Consider the following 11,571-nt stretch of genomic DNA (forward strand, 5'->3'; position numbering starts at 1 on the left):
ATCTGATGTCACCGATCACAACTACCTTAATTTTACTAAAACATACATTTGTATTTTTGCCTGACATTTTTTGTGTATTTTCTTTGAATTTTCTAGAAGTTGAATGTATTTAGTGACAAGCTATTAAGATATTATTTGCACCCAATGTGTCTTTCAGGCCATAGCCCAAAATTCTGAACTGAAAGAGCGACTTGGCAAGATTCACGCAGAATCATGCTTCACAGAGCCCACCGTGCGTTTTACTGGCAACACTGGCCCCCTGCAGGTTGGTGTGGGTACTGCACGTTCGTGTCGGCGTTGCTGTCACCTCCGTCAGTCTGGCTGTGAAAGTCCGGAGATTTCAGATCAGGAGTTGCGTGCTTGGTGTGGTTTGTTTGAGCCGAGTTGCTGCATTTTTGTTGCCGGCTCAATGCAAACGGCGCAGATCGCAACATTATGGGCGTTTCCCCTGAAAGGTCACGAGTGAATTTCATGCTAATGCCATTGATCTCATGAAAAACATTCCCTGTAATGGATGTGGTTTCCTCATACATCCGTCCATCCATCCATATTCTATCCAGTTATCCTAGGCAGGGTCACAGGGCTGGTTTGCTGGTTTGTACCAATAAGACCCACTGATAGCTGTGGATAAACACAGTGAATGAGTGAACAAAGTCATGTTCCCTGAACAAGCAAAGCGTTTGCTTATGTGACTCATAATAACCATCTTGCCTGTTGGCTTCTCAGTGGTAACTTTACGAAAAAGTTCTTTAATCATTTTTATCATTGAGTCAAGCAGGCAAAACAGAGCTGGTCCAGCTCACTTGTTCATAGTGTTCTTTTATAAACACATTTTAAAACGGACTTTATTCAGATTGCTGTAAAAATACTTCTAGCTCCCTCTTGCTAGAATCTTTCCCATAGTATCTATTATTCACTTAATAATTTATTAGCCCATTTAATTTGCTGAAAAATCTATACGAAAGCACAAGTTCTAAATGAATATTATATTAGGTTTTTTTTCTCTATCACAAATTATATTTTAAATACTTTGCTATAATTTATATCAGAAAGACTGTTGTTGTGCTTTAATTTGATTCATTATTGGCTATTTTTATTAAAATATGGAAGCTCTGACATGATTGTTTGTACCCATTCACTGTTTTGCCATAATATGTTCCTTTAAGACAGTAAATCCTGTTTTTGAGCATTAAGATGATTCATGATTCATCTGCTTTTGTGCATATCATTGGGTCCTTTCATTTTAAGCACATTTCTGTTACTTTTTGGTGTGATTCACCGTTTGAATTGTAAATTACCTGCACTGTTTACTTAATAAAAAGGATGGTTACAAACTAAAATCTTTATTAATAGCTCTTAGCTGTCAGTTTTCATATCATCTTCGATACATATTCATAGGTGCTTGGCATAAACACAGCAGTGTTTCTGCTTTCTGTATGTAGATCCAGAAGCAGTGTTTCTGCTTTCTGTATGTAGATCCAGAAGCAGTGTTTCTGCTTTCTGTATGTAGATCCAGAAGCAGTGTTTCTGCTTTCTGTATGTAGATCCAGAAGCAGTGTTTCTGCTTTCTGTATGTAGATCCAGAAGCAGGATTCGACAGATGAGTCCCATCCTCTCATCCACCAAGTGTCCAATGAGAGCAGGGCGTCCATCTCGGAGTCGCTGTCGGAGTTCTTTGACGCACGGGAAGTGCTGCGGTCTGCCAGCTCTTCTGAGAACGAGGTAAAGGATCCCAGTGGAGTCGTCACACGGCCTTCCCAGCGTCACATTGTACCAAGTCAGTAACACAACCCCTTCTCTGCGTCTGGCTGGGTCTATGATATGTTTTGGTTACCATGACTCAGCTCCTATAGTTTTTATGCTCTCTTAAAGCATAATTAGTCTCCTGATGAACAGGAGACCTTAAGATCAAAGCAGATGAGAAAACACAAGCATGATATGATCTTCAGATTATGGTAAAAGGCTACTCTGAACTTTCAAAGCATTTCGAAAAAAGAAATGGCTATACGTCTTCATCTACACAACTTCAATAAAAAAAAAAAATTCTTCTGAAGTTAATTGCCCTCCTCTGAAAACACTTCAGCAGGAAGCTGAGTCATAAAACTATTATCACCGATACAGAAATCCAAGGGAGGCGACTTCCTCTGAAACCCCCCCCCCCCCCCGCCACTCCCAAGATGCCTTCTTTATCGTCAGTCAGCTGATCCGTTAACTGCTGCAAACGTCCCCGCGGGGAGCGATGCTGGAAGGTGTGTTTTACCTGTCAGCGTGCAGCCAAAGCTCGGTAATAATTAATCGCTGTGTTCCAGGGCTCTGACGATGACTCATGCATCAGCGACGTCAGTGACAACCTCTCCGTGGAGAACCTCAGCAACGGGGCGGAGGGCGAGAGAGCCAACCCAGGTACGGCGTACCCTGGCGTGACGCGGGGAGTATTTTCGGCTGCATGCGCATATTTACGGTTGAATTCATGGTATCCCTTGACATGTGCACCACGTCAAAGGCAAAGCATGCTGGGTACCAACAGCAGAGCCATTCAGACTCTCTTGAGCATTGAAGCGCTTTTGGCCTGGGGAGGGAATCCCGGTTTACTCCACAGGACTCAACCCGGAGGCCCCTTCCCCTCTCTGACATTTGGGCAGGCGAGCAAAGACAGAGAGAAAACATGGAGTAGACACTAGATCATTGGCTGCAAATCAGATCTAAAATCAGTCTTGGTGATAAATGTTATTATCATATTTCAGGGTTACCCCGCAGCTCCGGGCGAAGGTCGAGGGCAGCCACGTCCGAAAGTATTTTAAGTGATCCTGCTGGTGCATGTGAGATTCGTGGTGCCGCCCTCCATAAGGATGAGGCCGATGTGTGCGCCGTGCCGCCGGCCTGCATGGAGAACGGCGCCCCCCACAGGCAGCGCAGGTCGCGCCTACCCGCCCCGAGCCCCAACACCAGCAACATCAGCCTGTGGAACATCCTGAAGAACAACATCGGCAAGGACCTGTCCAAGGTGGCCATGCCGGTGGCGCTGAACGAGCCGCTGAACACGCTGCAGCGGCTGTGCGAGGAGCTGGAGTACAGCGAGCTTCTGGACCAGGCCGCCGGCACGGCGGACCCATTCGAGCGCATGGTGAGGGCCGTGCTAACGTGCTAACGTGCTAACGCGCTAACACGCGTATCCGTAGGAACTCACTTGTGACAACAGCGCCCTCCTGTGCCAGCCGTAGCCCCTCCCGTTGTCTTGCTCACTGACGCGTGCTTCCTGGATAGCAGATTGTCCAGCCATAGGTTAGGCTCCAGTCAGCATGGTGGATTGAATGTAACGTCTCTGGCCGTCCTCGGGCCCATGGTCCCCTCCCAGCTGCAGGTGGCTGGCCGCCCAACACGTGAAGCCGTCTGCTGGCGATGGGGCCCTAATGCCAGCATTGGAAATGCGCTTGTGGGTTTTTCAGTGCAGGATAACCTGGAGCTTAGTGTCGGTGTTTGGCAAGAGGAATTTCCACTCAGGAAGTAATAGACACTAACATCCAGCTATTAGTGGGGCTGTAATGTACCCTCCGCTATTACGCTAGTTGAGAGGGAGCCAGTGCGGGGGGGTGTGAGTTTCCCTATAACCCAGTTACTCTGTACTTCCAGCTGGCTCATGAGCGGTTGGCTTACAAGTGGGGCGTCGAGATAGTGGGGAGATACGAGGAAACTCGGCATGGACGCCGGGCCTTCCGGAACCACCGCTGCCTCGGTGCCTCGCTTCTGCTGAGCTTAATCAGCTCCCGTTAGTTCGGCTGACTAGGGGTTTCCTGTTTGGGGCGTGTGTCCGAGGGGTTTGTCCGCTGCCCGGTCGCTGGGAGGCACCGGCGTGATGAGATTTTGCGCCTGCAGGTGTACATCGCCACGTTCGCTATCTCGGGTTACGCCGCCAGCTACTACAGAGCTGCCGGGAAGCCATTCAACCCCGTGCTGGGGGAGACGTACGAGTGTGACCGGCCGGACAAGGGATTCCGCTTCATCGCTGAGCAGGTATGCCTCTCCGCCCCGAATGTTAAACAAGCCATGTAGTGCATGGTGCACATCCCATAATACCACACAAGACTTGGCGACCTTAATCGACTCAGCGTACCCCGAGGGTTGCCATGCGTTAAGTGCACTTAGAGACGACAAACCCCCTACTCCCGCCCTTGTTTCCATGGCCGACAAAACACTGTAAATCTCTGGGGTGCGTTGAGAGCTGGGTAGTGAGTGTGCAGTGTGAGGCGGCGCCCCCCAGGGGGCGTGAAGTGCACTGTGCCTGGACAACATCCTGCCACTGCGCCAGCAAGTCAGGCCTTCTGCTGGGAGAAGGCCCACCCTTCCACCCTGTGCTTGTTGCCCTCAGAACATTACTGAGAAAGGTCATGTACAAAGTTGCCTTCCCCGTCCCTCGTTGATGAATTATTAAAGAACTACCCTTTCGGAACCTGGGCTCCAGGACAGTCGGTTCCGGGATGCATCTCCTGAATCTAGCAAAAAATAATATGAAAACAAAACACCAGATGAATAACAGATGGATCCGCTTTGTGAATGAATTCACAAACATTTTTTTCATTCTAGTTTGTTGCCACTTGATCTAGGTACCCAAAGCCACTGCCATCACCTGTGTGGGACCAAAGGGGGGGGTTCAGGTGACAGAAGCCAGTGATTAATGAATTATGGTCCCTCATCAGCCCACCTTCGTGCATCAGCATTGGAGGGAAACCATGTATTTTTCCGGAAAGCTTATGAACACCTCCGCTAATTAGCATAGCGTCTGGTGCTCTTGCTGCTTTGACGGCCAAGCAGCTGAGGTGGCTCCTTGGTCACTGAGGTTTAGGCCATCGGTGACATCATCTTAAAGGGACAAGGAACCTTGTTAACTCTAATGAAACCTGCCGCCCTCAAGTGACAGTGTTACACCGGCTCCCCTATTCTTACCTCTCTGTCTCCGCTCCTCAAAGTATCTTTGATTGTCAGTGTCAGATAGACACTCCTTTGGTTTTAGTGCTAATGAAGAATAGGTAGTAATAACTAGATTTGAAATACTAAGACAAAGGTGCATTTACCTACAGCTGAGGGTACAATTGGCAGACCCTTGAGGGTACAGCCCCAGTGACAGGTGATTATACCCTCAAAGGTACAAATTGGTACTTTTTTCTGAGTGTAGAAGTTTGGTATTGAAGCAGAACGTGCAATAATTAAATAGATTTAGATTGAGAGAGTTCTCAGTCCCTTTAACAGTCCCAGACTGAAGCTGGGAGAAGCCAAACTGATCTGCAGTGAATAGTCTGAGAGATGTGAGCCCAGAGCTCTCAGTCCCTTTAACAGTCCCAGACTGAAGCTGGGAGAAGCCAAACTGATCTGAAGTGAATAGTCTGAGAGATGTGAGCCCAGAGTTCTCAGTCCCTTTAACAGTCCCAGACTGAAGCTGGGAGAAGCCAAACTGATCTGCAGTGAATAGTCTGAGAGATGTGAGCCCAGAGCTCTCAGTCCCTTTAACAGTCCCAGACTGAAGCTGGGAGAAGCCAAACTGATCTGAAGTGAATAGTCTGAGAGATGTGAGCCCAGAGTTCTCAGTCCCTTTAACAGTCCCAGACTGAAGCTGGGAGAAGCCAAACTGATCTGCAGTGAATAGTCCTAGAGGTGCGATGGGCTGCTGATGATGCCAGTGGTCCTCTGGATGCAGCAGCCATTGTAAATGTCCAGTAGAGAAGGTCCTGTTCCTGCCTTAATATGGTCCTGGCAATATTCTCTGCTGTTCTGCTGACCCGTTGGAGGGACTGGTGGTCCAAGGCGTTATAGGACCCGAACCAGGCCGAGATACAGTTTGATAGGACAGTCTCGATGGTGCCTCTGTGAAAGGTGGACCGGATGGGAGGTGGTATTCTCGCCTGTCCCAAGAGCCACAGGAGGTGAGATCGCTGCTGGATCTTCTGGGCCAGGAAGGATATGTGCTGGTCCAGAGGAGATCCTCTCTGAGGTGAAGAGATTTAATGTAATTTAATGTTCTCAGCTTTGTCGACTGAGGAGCCTCTGATGTACAGAAGGTTGTGGAGGTTAAGCTGCTCGCTCATTTTCTATCTCCTCCACTCAGATCATGGAGGTGTCGTCTGCACATGGTATGATGTGATTAGATGGTCCTGGCAGAGCAGTCTGACGTCAGGAGTGTGGACAGTAAGGGCTGAGGCAGCAGCCTTGGGGGGTTCCTGTGCTCAGTCTGATTTCAGCGGAGCTAATGTCCCCAGACAAGACAGACTGTGATCTCTCTGTCAGAAATCCAATTGCATAGCGATGCTTTCAGGCCCAGTTGGGGCAGCTTTAGGATAAGCTGTCGAGCTACGACTGTGTGGAAACTGAGCTGAAATCGCCAAGCAGTGCCCTTACATAAGACATGCAGGGTGGCGTGGTGGGCCGGTGTTCTGGCGCCCTCTGTGGGCCGGTAAGGATTGAAGGAGGCAAGTAGGTTTACTTCAGGGGGGGCCAATCTTATCCACACAGGGCCGCTGTGTTTGCGGGTTTTTGCTGCAACTCCCTAATTAGGTCACTAATTAGAGGACTGATTGGCTGAAGAGTCCTCACACCTGGGTTTGAACAGCTGACCTACTGGTTACACACAGCGGCCCTTTGTGGATAAGATTGGCCACCCCTAGTTAACTTTAATGCTAAAAAGGCGACACATGAGAATGAGACCCGGCTAGTCAGAGACACATGGCTGCCTGCCGCTGGAACGACCCGGAGCCCTAAGAACCAGAATCTGACTTTGGATCAGCCTGAGAGGAGCGGTCTCTCAGCTCTGGTACTGATAGCCCCTGTACCGGTCTCACCCCAAATTCCTGTATCTTACAGTGCTTACACTTTATGAATTTCACTGAATTCATTTATTTGACATGATGTTTTTTTAAATTTGGAAAAATAAATTATCAGACAAGAGAAAAACGAAAAGCCCAAGATACAAATCCACAAGTCCGTAAGCGCCTGAGGCACCAAAACAGACTCTTAGCATAGCAGTCAGTCTGAACAAAGCTCAAATCTGGGGGGGGGGGGGGAATGTGACAGACTGAGGTTTATTGCACAAGACTCCGGTAGCTAAGACATTAAAGAAGTCTCATACAGAAGCGTTATTATAACAGTAGTCACACACCGGTTGATCTTAAAGTCATCTTTGGTCTACCCCCCCAGGTCATGACTTGGTAGCTCCCTGGATTATGTTTTTTGTTAAAGTAGTTCTCAGTGTAAAAAAGGTTGAAAACCAGAGTAATATAGGCCAAAAGCCTGCTGTGACCTGCATATTAAGTTATTTATAGAGAAAACACTTTTGTAAGGTGACTGGCATGCCATCCAGGATATACCTCTCATGCCCTGTGCAGGCTCCAGGACCACTGAGATCCTGACCAGCATAAACGGTTGGAAGACGAGTGGGTGGATAAACCGATAGATGGATGGACATATTTTGATAGTTAAAACAGCATCTGTACCTCTTTATCTTCTCAGGTCAGCCACCATCCCCCTATATCAGCATGTCATGCCGATTCCAAAAACTTCACCTTTTGGCAAGGTGAGCGATCATTCGTGACGATAATCTGAAGGTAACGGTGACGTGTAGCGCGTGGTGTCACGACACGACGCTGTCACCGCTGCTGGCTTCCCATCAATGTCCCCGGCCACGGCTCACCGCCGTTTGCTCGAGGTTTAGGGGTCTGAGCCACATTCTGTTCAGTCGTCGGCAAGCGACGTGTCTTATGTTTGCTGGTCTTTGACGATTTCAGACATGCGATGGAAGAACAAGTTCTGGGGGAAGTCCATGGAGATTGTTCCAGTCGGCACCTCACACGTGATTCTCCTGCCGTGAGTCTTCTACCCATTGTTTTCATCACAGGTGCCGACCCCCCACCAGTATTCACTCCCTCCTCCTCCACCCCAGGTCTGGAGATCACTATGAGTGGGACAAAGTCACCTCCTGCATCCACAACATAATGAGCGGTCAGAGGTGGATCGAACACTACGGCGAGATAACTATCAAGAACCACAGTAGTGATGCCTGTCAGTGCAAGGTCACATTTCTCAAGGTGAGGCTCCTTCCAATCAGCCCCTCATCGCACTACCAGTAGTGCATTTTGAGAAAGTCTATGTGTCTTCTATAAGCGATTGCGTTGACTTGATGTAGAATGAACCAAGAATGCAATGACACCGTAACTTTGCACTGCAACATACTATTTGCACAGGACAGGAACTGTTAGTTAATGACCAGAATACATTTGACCTGTATTTATTTGAATGTGGACTGAAGGCAAAATACTGGAACTCAAGTGTGAATGACGTGGAAGGTTTAGTCACCGACAGCAAGGGCAACGTTATCCGCAAGCTTTATGGAAAATGGCACGAGGGCATCTACTGTGGCGAGCCATCATCAGCCAGCTGCATCTGGAGAACAAGTGAGTGACAACCAAGTGGGCTCCGGTCTTCCTTCCTTCCATCCATCTATCCATCCATCCACGTTCTAGTCACATATTCTGGTCATGAATGCAGGGGAGGGGTGGCTGAAATCTATCCCAGACAAAACAAATTGCAAAGTTGGGATACAGCCTGCAGGGGGGGGCCAGTCCATCACAGGGCACATACACAATGAGCATTTCCATCCCGACATTGTCCTGTTTTTATTTGCAGCTTATAGGGTTATGGTTACCCTGTATATTCTGTTGCACACAGACAAGAATAACCAGGCTGAACTTATTTATCGCATGTGATTAGATGCAATGCATCCAGACTACGAGCAGTACTACGGTTTCACCACGTTTGCCATTGAGCTGAATGAACTGGACCCCGAGACAAAGGCACTGTTTCCACCAACCGACAGCCGGCTGCGACTGGACCAAAGGTAGAGAGAGGAGACGAGGCAGCACAGAATTCCCGCCGGCTGCCTCTGACCGGTGCCCACAGTGCTGTCTGTGCCATTGCGCAGCCTTAAGTATCTTCTGCCTCATGTTTGCTTTGCTGGGTCCGTGGGGAGTTTTTGTGAAATCTACACTTAGTGATTTCTACTCTGATAAACAGCCGAACAGCTGATAAACAAAACAAAAGAAGATAATGTTCATATATTTGTATTCTCTCAGGGTCCCAGGATTTTGAGTTATTAGCTGTGCAGGGATTTGTGTCTCCACAAATGGAGCAGTAGTGGTACGTCTTATACAAGCAGTGTCTGCTTTGTGCGACGGGCCTCAGCGGACTGTAGCAGATGTTGGTACAGATGTGGACGCAGGCGAAAGTTGTTGCTGCTTGTGCTGGACCCCAGTGGGAGAGCGAGAGAAGCTGTCATTCTCAGATGACAGATCAGATGTCCGTGAGGCGCTGGGCCGCGATGCGAGCTGCTGTGACGCTTTTCTCCTGCCCGCTTCCCTCGCCTTGTGTCAGGATGCTGGAAGACGGGAACGTGGAGGCGGCGGAGGAGCAGAAGCAGAGGATAGAGCAACTTCAGAGGGACAGGCGGAAGGTTCTGGAGGAGAACAACATGACGCACCAACCCCGATTCTTCAAGTATGAGACCCCCCCCCCCCCCCCCCCGTGATGTCACGCCAGACTCACCACTGTCCACCTCCATCCGCGCACGGCTTATTTTTAAGATTTCCTCAGCCATCTATGGTTAATCCGCTAGCTGTGTTTTGTCTCTGTGTTTACAGGAAGTTGAAAGATGACACCTGGGTGAGCAACAACACTTACTGGGACCTAAGAAAAGACCCCGGGTTTGCCAGTCTGGACTGGCCAGTGCTTTGGTGACGCGGTTTGCTGGCCGACGCGTCTCCCAGCGCTCGACGCCTCCCACTCGTCTGCTGTTCATTGTGTCGTGCTTTGCTGCTGCCTCACTGGTTTAATGCCTTAATATGGAGTGCTTTCCAAAACCATGTAGCGTTTTTAAAATGAAAACACATGTTCTGAATGTAGCGAAAATATGCAACCTGGGATTCTGTTCGATGTCCCTGATGTCACTGACTGCTGCACAGAGAATCACCTGAGGCATGTGCGCCCTCTAGTGGTTACACACTGGTACAGATGGCAAAAAAATATTCAGATGAAAAGTCTATGATCACACCCTGGATTATTTTGCCAGTAAAGATGTACACTGTAAGATCCGGTCTTAACTCTTAAGATTTTCTACCTCCAATGTGAAATGGCATAAATGTGGTTTTGATGTTTGAAACAGTGGCTGTAGTGTTTTGGAAAGACTGAACACTTCCTTAAAGCCTTACCCACTTAACTTGATAAAACATTGTACTTATGTATTATATTTGAATTTGTACAAATGATATGTGGCAGTAGGAGGTAACAATTTTCAAGCTTTTAAGAAACAATCCTGTCTTTTATCAGTCTGCATCTCCATTCTACAAGTAACATCTCAATTGTTCTACAGTTATGCCATTTGCCTGTGTGCGTGACTTATACACACGTTTGATATATACTCTGAAAATGAAACTTTCCTATACTCTGTAGTAACTCTGCTGGCAGATACAATGTGCAACATGGAGATCATGAATGACATGGCTGGGTACAGTGTCAGAGACTGTTTGCATCATTCCCTGCTTGGTCTGTTATCCCCAAAAGTCACCAGGATGTGACTAAACCAGTGGTGATGGGATGGACTGGGCTGTTATTAAATTTACATATCTTGGGGTGTCATGACATGTTAAAACCCTGTTTGAGTTTATTCCTATATGTTAAATTTTTGGACCATACCTGTATATACACTGTCTGGTCAAATAAAATAAGCGTTATGATACCATCCACAGGAATCCAATCACTTTCTTTTAAAATGATTCTTATACACAGCATTGCAAACACCTTCTAAGAAGGTCAAGTGGTGGAGTTATCCGCCAGTGACCCCACCCAGCTCTAACGTTAACTATAAGTAACAAAACGAAATATGGGACTTGTAGCATTTTGATTTGCACTCACAGATTTTTATAATATTGAGACTGCAAAAGTGGTCCCTACAACGTCAAATTAACACACACAGCTTGATGACTCCAGTTCACCTCATTTTGTCTTTTGGACTGTGGGGTGGAACCTAAGGAGTAAGTAACATTTCTTTATACACCTTTCACAGACAAAGGTCACAAGGCGCTGAGCGACATGCATAGAAAACTGTAAAATATCGAAATCCAAGCAACATAAATTAGAAATAAAGCCACAGTAAAATTATCCAAATGCCCGTTTACACAGAAATGCTTCGAGTTGCTTCTTAACCTCAGTTAATGGAGCAGAGCTTAGTGACACTGAACCAGAACCTTGGGACCACAGGCTGACATGTATGATCCCCACGGGTCTTTAATCTGGTCCGAGGAACTGGAAGGAAAACGACTGAATAGATATCAAAGTACTGTAAGGCTGCAGGACTGATGTTGCATAAGGTCGGGGATATATTGGAGGGATTGACCGTGGAAGCATTCATCAAAGGAGGTGAGATAAACCTGCTTTACTAAGGCAAGTAAAAAGTGAGTTGCATTCATTTAAGTGTGAGGAGATAAATGCATGAATGAGCATTTCCATCTCAGCTACAGAAACCGCAGCCCACAGCTT

At 47.5% G+C, this 11,571-nt stretch overlaps 1 protein-coding gene across 4 annotated transcripts in view; it reads left to right on the top strand.

Moving 5' to 3' along the window:
- Window positions 1-10,774, top strand: part of osbpl3b (oxysterol binding protein-like 3b) — a 43,829-nt gene extending 33,055 nt beyond the window's left edge. For all 4 annotated transcript variants that reach the window (XM_023802615.2, XM_023802616.2, XM_023802617.2 and 1 more), the window contains 12 exons: window positions 158-265; window positions 1,579-1,722; window positions 2,310-2,403; window positions 2,745-3,124; window positions 3,874-4,011; window positions 7,495-7,558; window positions 7,770-7,848; window positions 7,925-8,069; window positions 8,291-8,435; window positions 8,752-8,878; window positions 9,412-9,534; window positions 9,678-10,774. In XM_023802615.2, the coding sequence (XP_023658383.2) occupies window positions 158-265; window positions 1,579-1,722; window positions 2,310-2,403; window positions 2,745-3,124; window positions 3,874-4,011; window positions 7,495-7,558; window positions 7,770-7,848; window positions 7,925-8,069; window positions 8,291-8,435; window positions 8,752-8,878; window positions 9,412-9,534; window positions 9,678-9,774 (1,644 nt within the window). In that variant the 3' untranslated portion in view covers window positions 9,775-10,774. The remainder of the gene's footprint in view (window positions 1-157; window positions 266-1,578; window positions 1,723-2,309; window positions 2,404-2,744; window positions 3,125-3,873; window positions 4,012-7,494; window positions 7,559-7,769; window positions 7,849-7,924; window positions 8,070-8,290; window positions 8,436-8,751; window positions 8,879-9,411; window positions 9,535-9,677) is intronic.
- The last annotated feature ends 797 nt before the right edge of the window (window positions 10,775-11,571 follow it).

The sequence above is a fragment of the Paramormyrops kingsleyae genome, chromosome 9 (assembly GCF_048594095.1).
Source record: "Paramormyrops kingsleyae isolate MSU_618 chromosome 9, PKINGS_0.4, whole genome shotgun sequence".
Classification (NCBI taxonomy): domain Eukaryota; kingdom Metazoa; phylum Chordata; class Actinopteri; order Osteoglossiformes; family Mormyridae; genus Paramormyrops; species Paramormyrops kingsleyae.